This window comes from Trachemys scripta, chromosome 1 (genome assembly GCF_013100865.1).
Source record: "Trachemys scripta elegans isolate TJP31775 chromosome 1, CAS_Tse_1.0, whole genome shotgun sequence".
Lineage (NCBI taxonomy): Eukaryota > Metazoa > Chordata > Testudines > Emydidae > Trachemys > Trachemys scripta.
The window spans coordinates 167,464,953-167,483,839 of NC_048298.1; the positions used below are offsets into that span (position 1 = coordinate 167,464,953).

General features: G+C 42.7%; 1 protein-coding gene across 3 annotated transcripts in view; it reads right to left on the reverse strand.

The window, feature by feature from the left end:
- CADM2 (cell adhesion molecule 2) overlaps nt 1-18,667 on the reverse strand; it is a 1,010,468-nt gene extending 991,801 nt beyond the window's left edge. For all 3 annotated transcript variants that reach the window (XM_034792284.1, XM_034792291.1, XM_034792276.1), the window contains exon 1: nt 18,296-18,667. In XM_034792284.1, coding sequence (XP_034648175.1) covers nt 18,296-18,356 — 61 coding nt within the window. In that variant the 5' untranslated portion in view covers nt 18,357-18,667. The remainder of the gene's footprint in view (nt 1-18,295) is intronic.
- Nucleotides 18,668-18,887: the final 220 nt, after the last annotated feature.

Genomic DNA, 18,887 nt, shown 5'->3' on the forward strand with positions numbered 1-18,887 from the left:
ATTTTCCCAGACATGTTCGGCTTTTTGGGATTTGAGTCCCAAAAAGCCGGACATGTCCGGGAAAATCCAGATGTATGGTAACCTTAGTGTCCCCCCTGTTCTATGGAAGATGGGGTAAGCAGAGTTCAGGAGCAGGGGGAAGGGGACACCCTGACATTCCTGCCCTCTCCCTCCCCCCCCCGCACAGCAAGCAGGAGTCTCCGGGAGCAGCTCCAAGGCAGAGGAGGGAGGGACAACTGCAATTGCTAGCCTGCTGGGCAGCTGCTGCACAGGGAACTTAGGGGAGCAGGGAGCTGATAGGGGGGCTGCCGGTCCACCCTGGTTCCAAGCCCCACCAGCTATCTGCAACGGGCTGCTCTTCCTGCAAGCAGTGGACAAAGCAGGTGGCTGCCAAACGCCGTTAGAAGGGAGCATTGACCAACTTTAAATGAGCATGTTCCCTAATTGATCAGCAACGTAACAACTAAACAACATTAACCGGGATGACTAAGTGAGGAGTTACTGTACAATATGAAAGGCTTGAACTTGATTACACTTCCCACATTACTGTTCTTGAGTAGATAGTGCACATGTAAACCAGCAGTGAATGGCTGTACAATGGTTTGTACAGTGATGCATGTCTTCCTTAGATTTTAGGATGGCTGTTCATTTAAAACTGAGTAATGTGCAGAAGATTTTCTCTGCTTTTTCTATAAAATGCATGAAGTACAGATAAAACTTCTGCCTCACATTCTTCTTTATGGTGCTGAAGGCACTCTGGAAAGAATATCGCTATAGTTTAACTAGTCCTTCATATAGTACTAATAAGCTTTTTGTAATGAGACTATGCTTACAAAAATTTGATAAGGCACGAAAAATTGTAAAGTGAAGTCCATTAACACATTGCTATGATGCAGATGCAGCCAATTCTCCTCACCTCAGTACCAATCCAGTTGCATTATCAAAGGTGTCCCAAAAACGTTAAAAGTGAAACCAAGAAGCCTTTTCAGAAGTTCACTATAAGAAAAATTTGAGTCATTTTTCAGTAATCATGGATGACAAAATTAGTCTGACAGAACAGTACTGAATAAAAGTAAGTGATTTGAAAGGTATTCTAAAGCACATTCTATGATTAGGAAATCAAGTAAAATGAAGTAACTGCAGGTGTTTTTGTTGCTGTTATTTTAACTATAAGCCAAGTTGTTTGTTGGCTGCATAAGTTTAAGACACTTTTTTGTAAATGACAAGTTGAATATTCAACTAGAAAATACTTACTGTAAACATAATATTTAGTTCCAGATAAGTATGTTATATAGCTAAATTTCTCTTTAGAAAGAAGCAGAGTGATGTTCTGAGACAGTTCTTAAGAATTCAGTTAAGATACAAGGATGAAAGAACAGCACCACCTAGTTCCCTATATAAAAGTTTTCAAATATCTATTATCCATTGATTTACTTTTGTAATCAAAGTTAACTTATAATAAATCTATGTCACTTCTAGATTTTATTCAACATGAAAGATCAATCACCTTTTCCTGCTGCAAACTGTAGTAATGGGTTTCCTGGTGTTTTGGAAACAGCTGATTTAGAACACCTTACCAAAATATGAACATGATTGTTTAAAAAAAAAGAAAAGTCTTAAACTGTATATTCTGAAGATACAATTGGTATGGTGCAAATATAGCCTATGACTGCATAGATTTCATTTATCTTTATTACGAAGGACCTTGCTTTTTTTCCTGTAAGTTGCCCTGTTAGAGCAGTTGTCTTTAATATAAAATGAATCACACATTTCACTGCCTCCCACTGTGACTAGGAGACCTAGGAGATTAGCTTGAGATATTAGGTTCTCACATGTGTCCCACAATTATTTTAGATGTTCATAACAAGCAGGTGGTCATAAGAGCCTCAGGGAACCAAAAACACAGAAAATGGAAGTTCAATCATTTTCATGTCAATTATTCCCCTCATATTTACAGATCATAATACGTAAACAGGACAACTACTAAAGTTTACACCAAGAGTCAGCAATGTTCAGCACACAGCCCATCAGGGTAATCCACTAGCGGGCCGTGAGACATTTTGTTTACATTGACCGTCTGCAGGCACGGCCCTCCTGCAGTTCCCTTTTACCACAGTTCGCGGTTCCCGGCCAATGGGAGCTGCAGGAAGCCACGGGCTGTCGGGATGTGCTGCCCGCTGCTTCCCACAGCTCCCATTGGCCAGGAACTTCACTAAGCTGCCATGGGAAACTGCAGGGGTGCTGTGCCATGCCTGCGGCCAGTCAACGTAAACAAAATGTCTTGCAGCCCGCCAGTAGATTACCCTGATGGGCCATGTGCCGAAGGTTACTGACCCCTGGTTTACATCTTGCTGTAGCAACCACTTCTTAAATCTATACAGACCCCTCAAAGGAGTGTAACTTCAAGGCACCAATTGTTGGGGAGGAAAATCTTGGGCTTCACTGTCAAAAAATGCAATATACTTGACATTTGTCATTAAGCTATATATTATACACCATGTAGTGTACTATACAAAAATACTATTTTATTTGAATAAAGCCTAAAAGAGAGTGTTGTTGAGACCAAGATAATACTCTAAAATGTAATCTCAGGAGACAGTATTACAATTACCACTATTTAAAGAAGTTTCAGATGCATACTGAATTAGTGTTCAAGATACCAATATGTCATTCCCTATAAGATTTTTTTTTTAATCAAATGTTAGTCCAGGAGATCAAACACTGAACACAATATATTGTGACAAAACTTATACCAAATATGCTTTTAATTTAACTTTGTGCTTTGCAGTGGCTGATCAGCTTAAATATTTGATGCCTTCAACCTTATTCCTTCCTACTTGGCCTGATTTTGTCCTACAAAAGTCAAGGGGAGACTTTACTGGCTACAAAAGTAGTTAGCCCAATGCCCATCTTGCTAAACAGGATGGAAAACTAGTTGGTTTAAGAGCAAAAGGGGACATGTGCATTTGAGCTGAGGAGGGGAAACAAACTCAATCATGTCCCTCGTCTCCCTTCTGGGAATTCATAGGTTGCAAGGGGACAAAGTTCCAAGTTAGCCTGCTCCTTCCCCTCCCACCTGCAAGAGGGACAGATCACCTTCTACAGCTCCTGGCCACTGAGCCTGCCCCAGCTGTTCTTGCTACCACTGAATGGCAAAAGTCAGGACATACATGCCTGATGGCCCTCACTTGCCAGGACAAGAAAGCAACGTAGTTGGTTTGCTTTGGACTTGTAACCATTTGGGTCTTTGATCTAGTATCCTGTGATACTGAAGGAATTCCCTGGACTTCATTTGTATTCCTAATCTCCATTTTGTGTCCCTGGCTTCCCTCTTGAATAAGCACTGAGAAATCACAGGTCACTTGACATTGGATGCTGTAGGTCATGTGACCAGATCAGTGCATAAGACATATGGCCATGAAGTAGGCTAGATCTAGAGCCTGGGCAGTAAGGACAGATAGGTAAACAGGAATGAGCATATGCAAGGTTATTCGTATTGAACAAGTCTGAGCATGTTGGGGGCATGCCCAAGACCGTATAAAAAGCAGGGTGGTAACAGGCAGTTAATCAGTTGGGAACCAGCAAGAATTGCTCACAGTGGGAGAGAGAAACGGCCGAAGAGACTTGCCATGGAACCAAGGTGACTGACCAGAGCAGCAGCAAGCAAGCAACCAGCCAGCCCCACCAGAAAATGCAGTGGAATCAAATAGTGTAAGCCTGTTCATTTTAAATTATATGGAGATATAATTATCTCATAGAACAGGAAGGTACCCTGAAAAGCCATTCAGTCCAACCCTGTGTTCACTAGCAGGACCAAGTACTGATTTTGCCCCAGACCCCTAAGTGGCCCCCTCAAGGACTGAACTCATAACACAGGGTTTAGCAGGCCAATGCTCAAACCATTGAGCTATCCCTCTCCCCTGGTATAGCACTAATATATTTAATATACCTAAGTATCTACTAATTATAGTACAGCATAATTATAGTGTTGGATAGTATTAGTATGTTTATGCTTGAGGTGTGTGTTAATTGAAATTTCCCTACATAAAAAAAACCCTTATACTTAAGTTAAAATCTGCCAGCAATCTGTCACAGACTGGCCATCTGTGGCAGAGTGCCTCATTTAGAATCACTCAAACTATGCTACAGTAAAAGCTGTTTCATCCATCATGTTGGGGGAATGGGGGGTGCTGGTAAATGAAAAATGCCAGTTTACTATGAGAGAGGGGGGTTGGGAGTGGAAGAGGGCATGGGGCAGCATGTTGGGGCACAGGAGGGTGTGTGGGGTGCCAGATCCTGGGGGCACTCACCTCAGGCAGCTCCCCACAAGCTGTGATCTGTCCTGGCTGCTTCTAGGTGGAGGTCTGGCACGTGGCCCTGCACGATTCCTCTGCTTGCAGGTGCTATCCCCGCAGCTCCCATTAACCAGGATTCCCAGACAAATGGGAGTTGTGGAGCTAGTGTTTGGGGCGGGACAGCAGCAGTGTGCACAGCCACCCACTGCACACTGCTTAAGAGCAGCTGGGACAGGCTGCTGCCGGAGGAGAGTGACCCCTGGATCCAGCACCCCACACACCCCATGCCCAAAGCCCCCTCCCATGCCCAATTCCCCCCCCCCCCACGCCCAAGCCTGTGCTCCACACCCCCTCCCATGTCCCAACCCTCTGCTCGCCTCATGCCAACTGGACTATAAACCAGATTTCAAAGAAAATCAGAAATGCTGGTTTATAGAGCTATCTGGTTGGTGAAGTACTGGACAAAATAGCTTTTACTGTATTGTGGTCTGAATGCTCCTTAACTTGCAACAAGGGACATGTCTAATTCATGTTTTTGGATTAGATTGTACTAGAGATTATTAGTTAAATTAAAGAGAGATACTTTGTTTTGAAAAGAACACTGCCTGTGCCAATCACTTTATTGGAATGTCATATCCATGTCCTCAGGGCCGGTGCAAGGATATTTCACACCCTAGGCGAAACTTCCACCTTGCGCCCCCCCTCTGGCCCAGGGAGCCAGGGCCATCCCTAGCTATTTTGGTGCCCTACGCAGCCCCCCCTTGGGGGGGCTGTGTAGTGCTCCAGGCCTCCATGGTGGGGCCCAGGCCTCCATGGTGGGGCTGTGTGGGGCCCCGCCCCAGGCCTCCACAGGAGGGGTGGCTGGTCCCAGACCTCCGTGGGGGATGGGGGGGCTGGCCACTTCCTGTGGGAAGTGGAGCGACCCGGCCCCAGCCTGCTTGGCTCCCTGGCTCCCAGCTGTGCTGCCGGCGAGTGCGGGGGGGCAGGTCCCCCCCCCCCAAGCCTGGGAGCCAAGGGAGCAGAGCAGGCTGGGGCCAGGTCACTCAACTTCCCACAGGAAGTAGCCAACCACCCATCCCCCACGGAGGCCTGTGGCCCCAGCCTGCTCTGCTCCCCTGGCTTGGAGGGGGTGGAGCAGGGGCGGGAAGAGGCGGAGGCCATGGGGAAGAGCCGGGGAGCCCCCCCTGTGGCAGCTCCCACCCCTGCGGTGCCCCCCACGGCAGTTCCCCTCCTCTGCCTTGTGGCACCCCCCCACCCCCCACGGCAACTCCCTGCCCCAGCTCACCTCTGCTCTGCCTTCTCCCCTGAGCACGCCGGCGCCGCTCCACTTCTTCCGCCTCCCAGGACTGCAGTGCCAATCAGCTGTTTGGCGTGGCAAGCCTGGGAGGGGAGGAGAATTAGAGCGGGGGCGGTGCGCTCAGGGGAGAAGGCAGAGCAGAGGTGAGCTGGGGCGGGGAGCAGTTCCCCTGCATGCCCCACCCCATTACTTGCTGCAGGCAGCCCTCTCCACGCCCCCCTGTCCCAGCTCACCTCCATTCCACTGCCTCCCCTGAGCATGCTTTTTGGTGCCCCCAATCACTTGGCGCCCTAGGTGGCCACCTAGTTCGCCTAGTGGTTGCACCGGCCTGCATGTCCTCCAAGTGTTTCCTAGACTACCCTGGAGACTGGTACCTTAGGAAGGACAGTAATGGGGTGATAGATTATTCTATTAGCACTCCAAAGCCTATTTTTCAACAGTCACAGCTAGATCTCATGATTCCTAGGGCTATGCTGAGCACCCAGTTTTATTTGGGGTCACTGGAGTTTGTTGAAGTGCTTAACCAGCTTTTGACAGCAGTAGCCTCTTCTGCAGGGGCAGAGAGAATCTTCTCTTCAGTTTATTCAACTAGTTCAGTTCAAATGACTAGTTACTTCAAAGCTGAGATACTAAACAGGAGTTCTAAGAGCAGGAAGACTTATTTTCCGCTTCCAAGCTACAAATAAAAGTTAGATATGAGAAGGTAAGAGCTACTGCTTCTGAACTCCTACAGAACATAAATTTCAGTTCAATTCACTATCTAGAATGAATGATTCCTTTCATATGCAAAGCATGTTTTGATAACTTTGGAAAAATTTGTTTCTAGCACATTAAAAATAAAATTCTGCATTTACTTCAATTTGAATTTCTATCCTATTTGAGCTTAGCACAAATCATGAATCAAAAGTCAAATAAATGTATTATTCAACATTTTATATTAGTTTTTACATTTTTATTAAGAATCTGCTTAAATATAATATTGCTTAAATCGTGAATAGCTAGTTATGGTGCATCATACATGTTAGCATAAGCAGCACCAAGTTTGGCAAATAAATATAGCCTTTACAAAACAAGTTTTTAAAATTGCTACCAACCACTGAGAATCAAAAAATTTTAGATAAAGTACAAATAAAAATGAAAACTGACCATTTAAATCAAGGTTTCCTGATTTAAATAATTAAATCAGTGATATTGAGTCACTGATTTAAATCTAACCACCCTATACTAGTGTGAAGATATGTCACATAACAGAAAACTTTGATGTTGACACCTGTTGGCTTACAATTTGTACAAGTTACTTTAAATTTGAACAATGGTAAAAAATATTGCGTATTGTACTAGTTCTCATTTCCTTTTATAATAAGTTTGGTATGTCATTTCTGACTTGACAAATTAAGATCTGAGTCAGGTGTCAGATTCCAGGCTTTGATTTTATTAGTTAAAAGAATAAAGTGAGTGTGTAACCTGCAAAGATATGGTAGTGGGGGGTTCCATTATACTCAATGAAAGTGGGGTGGGAGGTATCAAAGTAGACCCCTTCTTGTCATTTTAAGATCAACCAAAATAGGTTGTCTGCTAGCAGTTCTCCACATTATGCAAGTTGTGAGGGAAAATGGATTTCATATTATACATGTTCAAGATCCCACCTTGATGCCACTTTTTTGTTTGGACTGAGGGGGAGAGCCACTCTATTTTGATCCTGTAGGTATTATTCAGTTGGAGAGTTGAGATGAAGTGTTCAGACATTCACAGGAATGGAGGTCACAGCCTGTTCAGCATTGTTCCCAGCCCCGGCTGGTCCATACAATACTGTGAAGCAGCTACCACCAGGCCAGGATATTTGTTATATTATTATTATGGAGGTCGATTAATCACAGTTAACTCATGCAATTATTTTTTTTTTTTAGTTAATTGAAGTTTTAATCTATAGAATACCAATTGAAATGTATTGAATATTTTGGATTTTTTCTTCTATATTGTATTCTATTGTAATTGAAATCAAAGTACAGACTGCTCACTTTATATTATTTGCACTATAAAAATTGAGAGAAATAATATTTTTTCAGTTCACCTCATACAATTACTGTAGTGCAACCTCTATCATGAAAATGCAACTAATGGAGATTTTTTTGTTACATAACTACACTCAAACAAATCAATGAAAAACTTTAGAGCCTACAAGTCCACTCAGTCCTATTTCTTGTGCAGCCAATCACTCAGAGGACATGCATCCATGCTGATGACAGGTTCTGCTCGATAACTATCCAAAGCAATGGAGACCAACACATGTTCATTTTCATAATCTGAGTCAGATGCCACCAGCAGAAGGTTGATTTTCTTTTTTGGTGGTTTGGGTTCTGTAGTTTCTGCATCGGAGTCTTGCTCTTTTTAGACTTCTGAAAGCATGCTCCACACCTCGTCCTTCTCAGATTTTGGAAGGAACTTCAGATTCTTAAACCTTGGGTTGAGTGCTGTAGCTGTCTTTAGAAATCTCACATTAGTACCTGCTTTGTGTTTTGTCAAATCTGCAGTGAAAGTGTTCATAGAATGAAGAACATGTGCTGAGTCATCTCAGACTACTATAACATGAAATATATTGCAGAATATGGGTAAAACAGAGCCGGAGACATACAATTCTCCCCCAAGGAGTTCGGTCACACATTTAATGAATGCTTTTTTTAAAATGAGCATCAGCATCTCCTCTGGAATGGTGTATGAAGCATGGAGGAACATATGAATCTTTAGCACATCTGGCATGTAAATATCTTGCACTGTTGCAGCCAGCACTGCCATGTGAATGCCTGTTCTCACTTTCAGGTGACACTGAACAAGAAGCAGGCAGCATTATCTTCTGCAAATGTAAAACTTGTTTGAGCGATTGGCTGTACAAGAAATAGGACTGAGTAGACTTGTAGGCTCTAAAGTTTTTCATTGATTTGTTTGAGTGTAGTTATGTAACAAAAAATCCCCATTAGTCAGTTGCATTTTCATGATAAAGGGATAGCACTACAGTACTTAGTATTTGTTCAGTTCACTTCATACATTTCTTTTGTTTTTTTTACAGTGCAAATATTTGTCATCAAAAATATAAAGTGAGCACTCTACACTTTGTATTCGGTGTTGTAATTGAAATCCATATATTTGAAAATGTAGAAAACATTCAAAAATATTCCAATAAATATTTGTTATTCTATTATTGTTTTACCGGTATTGCATGATTAATCACGATTATTTTTAATTGCTTGACAGCCCTAATTAGATATGCCTACATTTTCTCTGTGTGTTCAACAAGATTTTTTTAAAGCTTTGAAAGGGGAACTGGAATGCTATGCTTACTCTAGTACACTTTCAGTTCCATTTTTAGTCAACTACTGTAGTAACATCTGAATGCTGAACATTCCCCAATCATCCTAAAGACAGAATTTCTTTAATTTCTAGTTGCAATGAATTTAGATGCTAACGAAAGGCCCAAGCTGAGGGAAGAACCACTGTAAATTATAGTCTTTTTATGGCCTTTGTTGCAGATTGAGAGATAGTGTTTAATCCTTGATTAGTAAACTGTTCAGAGTGAATCTCTCTAGTCAGTGCCTTTAAAGCGTCTCAATTTGCTAACAGATGCAGTACTGCATTTATCTCTTTATATTTTGAACCATGAAGTAAGTTTTTCCAGCACAGCTGACCCTGTGACGATATGTTTCAAGACAGTGGTAGACACAATTGAACAGTATATTTACTTCTTTAGAAAGTAGAAAAGCCAGTGATTTCTTTTCCTCCTCTACTAATGGATGCATGTCAGGATGTGTATCATAGATGCACCATGCAGCTATTTATCTGACTCCTGCAACTAAAAGCTCCGCTTTTTTATATAAAAATAAAAACAGGCTACCATAGATTACAATCTGCATATTTTGGACAGGAAGGTAATAACAGGCAAATTTATAACATACTTTTGGCTAATATATGTAATGCTAATATGGAGGGTAAGAGAGAAAACCATCATGGCGGGGAACAGTAGAAATAGTGGGTAGTTGCAAAGGATTCTGAATAACCTAGTAGTTTTAACTACTACAAAGATCCAACTTAAACTAATGCTTTTGAACTTCCCCTTGTTAGTAATATTTTGTTGATTGCAATTTCTCTTGGGTTTTTTATATTCATCTGTGCTACTTCTGAAGGTTCTATTACACATCAGTGTTCAACTGATAATCCAAATGGTCAAACAATTACAAAACTGAACTGTCAAACCTACATAACTGGAGTTGTTCTGGAATAAAGAGGACAGTGCTCTTAATCTTACATAATTCTGAAAACTAATGGCTTCTGCTTCAACTAGCTGTTTTTTCCCCCCATGGTTAGGGTCTAATCAGAGCAGCCTCCTACTATTTAGCATGGTAGGAATGAAAGCAGGTCAAGTTACAGATAATCCAGCACATGTAGGTCAGTGTGGTATTTTCCATTTGTTCAGATATTTATCCTGAAGTGTCTACTGTAACTGCTACTGTGAAGTGATTTGGCCTTAAAATTTTCCTCAGAACTGTCAATCAGCCAAATTTTTTGGAGCTGTCTGGGTAGAGCTTTGCTAAGCAGAAGTAGAGTTAAGGCTTGCCAGCACAACTGGATCAAAGAACTGTCTGTGCTGGTTTGTTGCTTGACACTTCTGCAAAGTGAAGAAAGATGGAAATGCATAGTGTAATGCATTAGGAACCTACACTGATATCCATAATAAGGATTATTTTATGTGGACATTGATCAGTTGTTTTGTATAGTGAGCTTTCATTTTAATTAAGATTAGCAAAAGAGATGAATAAATCTTTGTATTTTTATTGATTTAGTAAATAAGTAAAATATTTAGCTATATTTCAGATATAACCTGGATATTTGCATTTTGTCACAGGAATCTGGCCTCATTTTTCCTTGGCCTTCCTCCCCGCGGGCCCCCCCCCCCAAAAAAGGGGGGGGAGGGAACACCCAACATAAGCCACTGAACTGCTTATCATTAGGCTCAGAAAGATTACATTTTTATCCTTAAACATTGATAATCATTTACACCATACACACAAAATGACCGAGTATTTTTGCTGTTAATAGAAAATTCAGATAAGCAAAGAAAAATGCTGCTTGAGAACTCAAAATAAACAAAGTAAATAGCCTTAAATTGTTATAAAGCATTGTTGAATCTCAACATTTGTCATTAAATAAATTGTGTGCCCCCTCCGCCATTTCCTGCAACTAAAGTCAAACTGACAACAAAAAACCCCAAAATTATCAAGTATTTTAATGGGTCATATCAATTGCAGTCTGCCAAGCCCATTTACAGTGAATATAAATGCACAAGAGCAAAGGGAATTCCTATTTGTACTACTCTTTCAAGGATGTAGAGAGGACTATTAACCAGCATAAGGCCATATACATTATATTTCAGAGCCTATTTGTACAGTATGAATTAGTGGCAGGGTATAAAGAATTAAGTAAAAACAAGCTCAATTATAGTGAACAAGATTAAGACACTGCTGTACACAGTTACAAGTTTTGCTTATGGTACTTTTCATGACTGAAACCACTTTACAAATCCACACTGCTATATAAACTTTGCATAGGGACCATTTCTTCTGACACTGACACATAGCTACCACTGGAAAGAAACCCAGGAACAGCTTAACACTCCACAGTAATTTAGGGCAAGTGGGGGGAAATTACATCTAAAACTCAACCTTAAGGATTGGAAAAATTCTCTCATGCTGAAGTAAAGTAAAGTTATATTACCAGTGATGTGCTTCCTAGCCTTCTGATTACTGATGCTTAAACCAGCAAGGGTTTGAGATCATATGAAAGCAATATATTCGCTACCTGGCTAGAGAAAAGAAAATACACCTCCTTTCAGTTACCCTCTTCAGTCAGATGCAGAACACATCTCCGGACCAGGAACACATGCAGTATGATGAAGTTCCCTATGCCCCCAATATGAAGTATGGCATGAGATTTTGGGGTGGGAGAGTTGTGGGTATAAACAGCAGAAAAACGAACAAGGAGTTTTCAGAGCTAGGTTGCTAGAGGTTCACCTCAGTTTAACATAGTCATTATAGCCTACTGTAAGAAGTTTCATGTTAATTCTGGATATTGGATTCTCGATCTTATTTAAGAAGATTGAAAGATTATATTTTAAACACTGGAGCCACTAGGAACTGCAAGAGATAATGTAACTGATTTCCTGAACAGGCTAGGCTTCTGTTTCATGTCATCTTCATTACCAATTTGTTAATTACTAGACATCTTAGTACTGCCCTACTCTAAGGGCGTGTCTAAAATTACCATGGATCAATGCTCTAGTCAAGACATGCTAAAATCGACCGCCAACCGCTCTGCCATCAATCCGGTACTCCATTGGAATGAGAAGCACAAGGTAAGTTGATGGGAGAAACCCAGCACTATGTAGACACCACAATAAGTTGACCTAAGCTACGTTGATTCCAGCTATGTTAAGCAACTCCAGCTACATGAATAACTTAGATCAACTTAACCCTGTCGTCAAGACCTGCACTTGGCCTACTGCAGATTAAAATGAAGACTACCTATGTTCTATATAGTGTGAACAATCTATTTATGTTAAAAATAGGCTAAGAAAGATTAAAGTAGACCCAAAAAGGATATCCCCAACAACTCTTGCCTGGCTATTCCATGGTTTTAAATTGCATAGTTCTATAGAGACATGGAATTTAAAAAACATTTCATTATGTACTTTTAGGTGTACAGTAAAACCCTCTCAAGGACAAGGAATGTGTACACTGAAGTCCTGTAAGTTTATGCAGTTTATTCATTACAAATGAAATGTTAAGTGTTACATAACAGTGCCATGTATCTCCAACCTGCACTGGTTTGGATTTTTTTTTTTTTTTTAATTATGCCTGCAAGACAGGTTGGTGGCACTATACTCCAGCTTTCTCAGGCTCTTTAGTCATTCTAAGTGGTATCTTAACCAGAATTTAGTTTCAGTTCAACTAAGACTAAGAATTGTTCTGAAATGCAAACCATTACGAAGTCAGATTTTTAAGATTTGTATTAGAACTCTTATGTAGAGAGTTACTACCAGTTACTTCTATAGTCTTAAAGAGGGCCTAAGCTTTTCTGTGAGAAGGTAGGCCGCCACATTCTTACCTATTCTGTTAGCCACTAATTGACATTGTTCAGAAGGTTTCCAGCAACTGTGCATAAAAATGACTTGTTTCTGCATTTGAAATGCAAAGACATTTAGAAAAAACTCAGAACACATTGCATCTATCTTTAATATTACTACGTATCTCTTGAACAAAGAAGTGCAACTACCAAAGTAAAGGCTGTTGCCTATCCCTTTGCCAGCAGTGAATTTAATCCCATATCAGATAAGAATTAAAAATGCAAACATTAAAATGGCAAAAAAGCAAAAGCTGAAAGGGAGACTAACAGACTTCAATTCTCTATCTTGTACATGCCAATTAACCTCAACTCTCCCCCGCCACCAAAAAAAAGTTGATGTACTTCAATTAAAGAACTATTAGATAGCCAGTGTCTCTTGATCAAGGCTTCCTGCACTGTGAGGACACTTGCTTTATGACAAGCTGAAAAAGAGGGTCCACTATTTAATGTGGTGTTAGAGAGGAAAATAGCAATTGTATATTGTTATACAATGTTAAAGTGACATTAAGAACTTGATAACTACTTAAAGGTTTTTTAGAATAAGAGATAATGAACAAGAATTTTAATAGGGTGTAAGTCACAGAACTCTTTCTTGAGGACCTAATCCGGCAGTCCTTACTCACCAAGATACATCAATGTGTATTTTCACCAATTAAGTACTTAGTCATATTCTGCAGTTATTTCAGTAATACTGATTATAACTGATTATATTTAACTTCATGAGATGTGGTCTAAGAGTATTTCACATGTTCATATGAAGCATCAGTGTGTACTGCTGAAGAGACAATGAAACCTTGGTTAAACTAGTCAAATTCATAAACAAGCTCTACATCATGTTTATTGACTTAAATACTTCACACATGAGCTGACAAAGAGTCATCATCAAAACAAAAACCCATAATCCGTTACCTTGTTTCTCTGTGCACCAAAACAGACTTTGCAACAGTTTCTACAAGTCAAACAATCTAGTTTGTGCTGAACTAATATACTTAGGCTTAGACACCCATTTTTTGACTTTATTTGTGTGATCAATAGTAATGGCAAGGAAATATGTAAGAGTGTTTCTTACATCATATATTTAAATACTTTAGATTTGCCTAATTCCATAATAATCCATAATTTAACTTAGCTGAATGAGCTTTATGGATAATATACAGCTATATAGTGACTTCACATCAAAAAACTCGCAATGAATTAAAAAAAAAAATCTTACCTACCAACTAAGTATTAAATATTGTAGCATAACTATTTCCACAACATCATGTTAGGTCAGTCAATATGGGAATTAGTGTGTATCTTTTTTATAAAGATATCCGGGTTCATGATAAAGATGTTCTTACCGGCAACCTGCTTTCTATCAGCTTCAATGATAAGATGTATCAATGATCACAACTTCAGACAAAAAAAGCTTGTTAGTAGTCTATCCACTGTCATTTAAGTTACAGCAATTCAGTATTGTTTTCGAGTGTCTATAGACACTTCCCTGAAAACATTTGCCTAGTGTTAGCACTGATGTATTGAAAGTACTTTTTCGGTATCACATACAATGCTATCCAGTGTTTTCTCAGAAGCCGAGCACATTAAGGCATTAGATGCCATTTGCATTATCACACAGCAGGGGGCTATAGTAGCTGCATTCTGGGATAATCCTAACCCACGTCTTTATACAAAGAATACAGTAAAACCCATCTTTAGTATTATAGCTTCACACATGAAGTGTTTACAATATACTGTTTGCTTTTCAAGTAAAATAAAAAAGGGTGCATCATTTGAACTCCCACGTTGTTTTAAATGCACACTGGAAACTTTTTACATTTGGGGGGATAATATTACTAAACTTATTTAGTGGAAGAATTAAAGCAAAAAGGTAGGTGAGTGTGACAAGTATTGTGAACAAATTGAACAATTTAGTCTTCTGGGGCATAGTGCAATCACTACATAACCACTATGGCTGCTAAATTTTTTAGGATTTCTAGACTATATAAGCTACTGTTTCTGCATCAGCCACTAGAGAGGGCAGAACAGACTAACTTCAAGTTTCTCATCTCTGAATCATAGACTTTAAGGTCAGAAGAGACCATTATGATAGTCTAGTCTGACCTCTGGCACAACACAGGCCACAGAATCTCACCCACTCACTCCTGTATCAAATCCCTAACCTATGTCTGAGCTACTGAAGTCCTCAAATCATGGTTTAATCCTCCAGCAAGTGACCCATGCCCCACGCTGCAGAGGAAGGTGAAAAACCACCAGGGCCTCTGCCAATTTGCCCTGAAGGAAAATTCCTTCCTGACCCCAAATATGGCGATCAGCTAAACCCTGAGCATGTGGGCAAGACTCACCAGCCAGACACCCAGGAAAGAATTCTCTGTAGTAACTCAGATCCCACCCCATCTAACATCCCATCACAGGCCATTGGGCATATTTACCGCTAATAGTCAAGATCAATTAATTGCCAAAATTTGGCTATCCCATCTACCATCCCCTCCATAAACTTATCAAGCTTAGTCTTGATGCTAGATATGTCTTTTGCCCCCACTGCTCCCCTTGGAAGGCTGTTCCAGAACTTCACTCCTCTGATGGTTAGAAACCTTCACCTGAACTCATCTGACAAACTGCTTCTAACCTCAGCATGTTATTACTTCCTCTCCCACCACCATTTCCGCCCTCCCACAGCAAGCTGTTATTAGGGGACTTTCAGAAAAGAGCAAACAAAAAACTTAATGGAGTGCTTGCGATTAATGTTATTGCATGCACTAGCTGAAAAACCATTTATATGTTCTCATGTTCCTATTTCCACTGTTTCATCAGTACGCAGGACTACTTTTGAAAGTGAGGCTCCTGATTGGCTTTTTGGGCATTGCCTTACTCCCATATAGGACACATCATCTTGACTGCCTGGCACGGTCTTTAATCTTAATTAGCTTAAGTTTCATTGACATGAAGTCCTCACAATCAGAAGTAGTAAATGTTTAAAAATCTACAGAACAAAGTCTTTATTCATCTAATGAACTAGGAAAAAACTGATATCCTAAGGCCCAAGAGGAGGAAACTTTAACAAATCCATTGAATCGCTTAACACAGCTTTGGGGAGCAAGGCAAGCCAACAGGAACAGGCTACTTTTACATACAACTATGAAGCTGCCAACAATAAATAAGTATGTCTAATATACTTAACTGTGCCTGCTAGCTGTGCCAAAATAAATGGTAAAACTGAGCAAACAGAATTTATAAAGTACCAACATAAGGTGGACTAAAGCAACTTAGTGTTCAGTGAAACTCAGCCACCACCACTGTACAGAACAGACTTTTACTAGCAAAAATTCAATCATTTTGTCCTCTATTCTTACCCATCAGCAGCAAAGGATAGTATAAATTACTCAAGTCTCAGACATATCCCAGAAATATGGTTTTCATTCTTAAGCATTTTAAGATACACCCAGGAAAAACACCTTCTGAAGCAGCACTCAAGAGCTAGGTAGATGAATACTTGAATAAAAACTGACACCCCCCTCCAAATATATCTCCACTGTGAGGTTAAAAACAGAGACATTTTATAAATGGGGGAGACAGCCAGATAGCAGTAAGAAGGGAACCCTTCCCTCTCCCACAAGAGCAGGCCTGATTTGATTGCTTTCAGTCAGGTAGAATTGGATTACACCTTTCTTCTTGCACTTTTTAAAAAAAACCTAATGTTACTTGCAATGGTGCATTTTCCCTGGTACACTCCCTAAACTGTTGTGAAAGCCACCACTTTAAATCACCGTTTGCTTTTAATAACGTGATGCACCGAATGCATCTGATTGCATTTTAAGAAAAAGATCAAATCCTCCTCTGGCAGCAGCAAAACCAATTTTATTGGCGAGAGAAAGAGTCAGTCCAGACAGGTTTCCCCCTTCATCGTCCCTCCCTCCTTCTCCCCCCTCCCGCCCCCATCGCAATGAATTGACAATTCACAGGGCAACGTAAAGGCACACAGGAGCCTCAACCCCCAGGTGCAGTCTGCCGCACATGCCCCAATAAATCTTGTATTATAGCATCACCAGCTCCTTGTGCATTGACGTACTGGGCAACTCATACAGATCGGTAAGGAAAATCAAGAGTATACAACCATCATTTGCAATCGCCAAATGAATTTAATCGTCCTTCCCTTCAACACCGCCACCAAAATGCAACTTCCTCAGAAGGTGAAGTGGGTGCTGCCTGCAGGTTACTGAATGCAGTGGAGATAGACCGAGGCGTCTATTTCAGACGCCCCGCAGACTACTGCTGCTTCTGTTGGGGAGGGACTGGGGGAGGGGAATTTAACCTCCTCTGGAAACCTCGGCACAGGATGCTCACTAGAGAGATTTGAAAATACAAACTTTACAGGGACAAGGTGAGGGAAAAAACAAAACAAAGCAAAAAATACCACAAGGTCACTTAGTTCATTTGGTTCTTCCCCTCCCTTACCCCATATGTAAGAAAGGGATGTTTCTCTCCCGGCAGCTATCTTTTAAAAAAAGGTGCAGGCGAAGAAGTTGCTGAATGACGGCTCATTGACCTCATTTAAATCCTGCCAAGGCCGCCGGGGTGCATGTGACGGGGGGTAACTTCAGGATTCCTTCACCCACACGCACTCGGGTATCTGGCAACTTCTCGTCCCCAATCAGCTGGAGAGAGGGGGAGGGGGTGGCCAGACCAAACCCAGATTCCCCCACGCTGCAGACAGAGAGAGATCCTCCTTACTCTCCTTCCAGCACCACGGCCACATCCTCCTCCCCACAACAGCAGGAGCCAACTCTCTCCGCCGGTTTCTCCATCCAGTGCCATTTATATTCCTCTTGCCTTCCCCCAAAATAAGGCAAGGTCTCAGGAGCTGGGAGGGGTTTCTCTTCCCACCCCTCACTCACTATTCATGTGCACGATAATAGTATTTTGCAGATTTCCCTCCACTGCAGTCACACAGTGGTAGTTACATTTCACTTGGAAGGCTCCTGTCAATGAAGGCGAGAGGGGGAAGGAGGCGAGGGGGAGAAATCCCACCCCAAAGAGCCGAGTCTGGAAAGTAGCTGCAGGATGCGTGGCACAAGCTAAAGGGGGCTCCGCAAGAGCCACGTTGGTTTCGGAAACCTGGATTTGCTCGAGGTTTTTATTAAAAAATAATAATAATAATCCTCTCGCCTCCTGCATATGAGCCCAGCACCGACTCGCTCTTCTGCCTCTCTCGCCCATGCCAATGAGGCATCGCTAAGAGCCACGCTCCCGCGGCAGGGACGCGGCTGCCTCTCACTTCCAGAGACGCGTTTGCCGGGGGGCGAGGGGGTGGCCGAGAGGGAAGGTTACAGGGAGTTGAAGGGCTGGTTGCAAGGGATGGTGGGGGAGGGGGGAGAAGGAGGATTAAGGCTCGTGAGGCGCTTCGCATCCCTACAGCGCAGCACTAGTGAGTGCGGGAGGCTGGGGGCCAGGAGCGGGGCGCAGGCGGAGGCGGGGGTCCCCCCCGGCTGCCCACACCCCCGCGGCGGGGTCCCCGGGACGGAGTTGGGGGCGGTACCTTGTATGAGGAGCCCGCAGAGGCTGTAGAAGCGCAGTAGGGCGCTGGGTCTCAGCCGCATCCTGGGGGCTTCCCTCGGGCTGGGTGGGCGCCAGGCAGAGATTCCCGCAGCCTGCGCCGCCTCTCTCCGGGCGCTTCTGTCCCCCAGCAGGAGCCTCCGCCGCAGTGTCTCCCTCTGCCTCGCTGTATCCAGTGGGGTGAGGAGGAGGACCAGGGTCGCGGGGGCGGGTGGTGAGGCGGCTCCCTCCTCCTCTGGCGCTGGGCAGGTCCCCCCCGTGCAGCGGTGCCGGGCGCACGTCCCCGCTCTGGAGCCGGGCGCGGAGGAGGCTGCCAGCCGCGCTCGCTTGCCTTGGTTCACGGGAAGCCTGCTCCGCTACCCGCCGCTTCGAGCTCTAGACACAAGGGCAATCTCAGCGCGGCTCCCCCCTGCCCGGCCCCGCCCCCTCCTCTAGCCGCGCCCACCACGCCAAAGGCCACGCCTCTCGTCCAACCCCCTCCAACCACGCCTCGGCTTTAGCCACGCCCACTCCCTCCCCCCTTGTCGCCTAAATCCCACCCGCGTTCAAGCCACACCCCTTCTCTCCCCCCACCT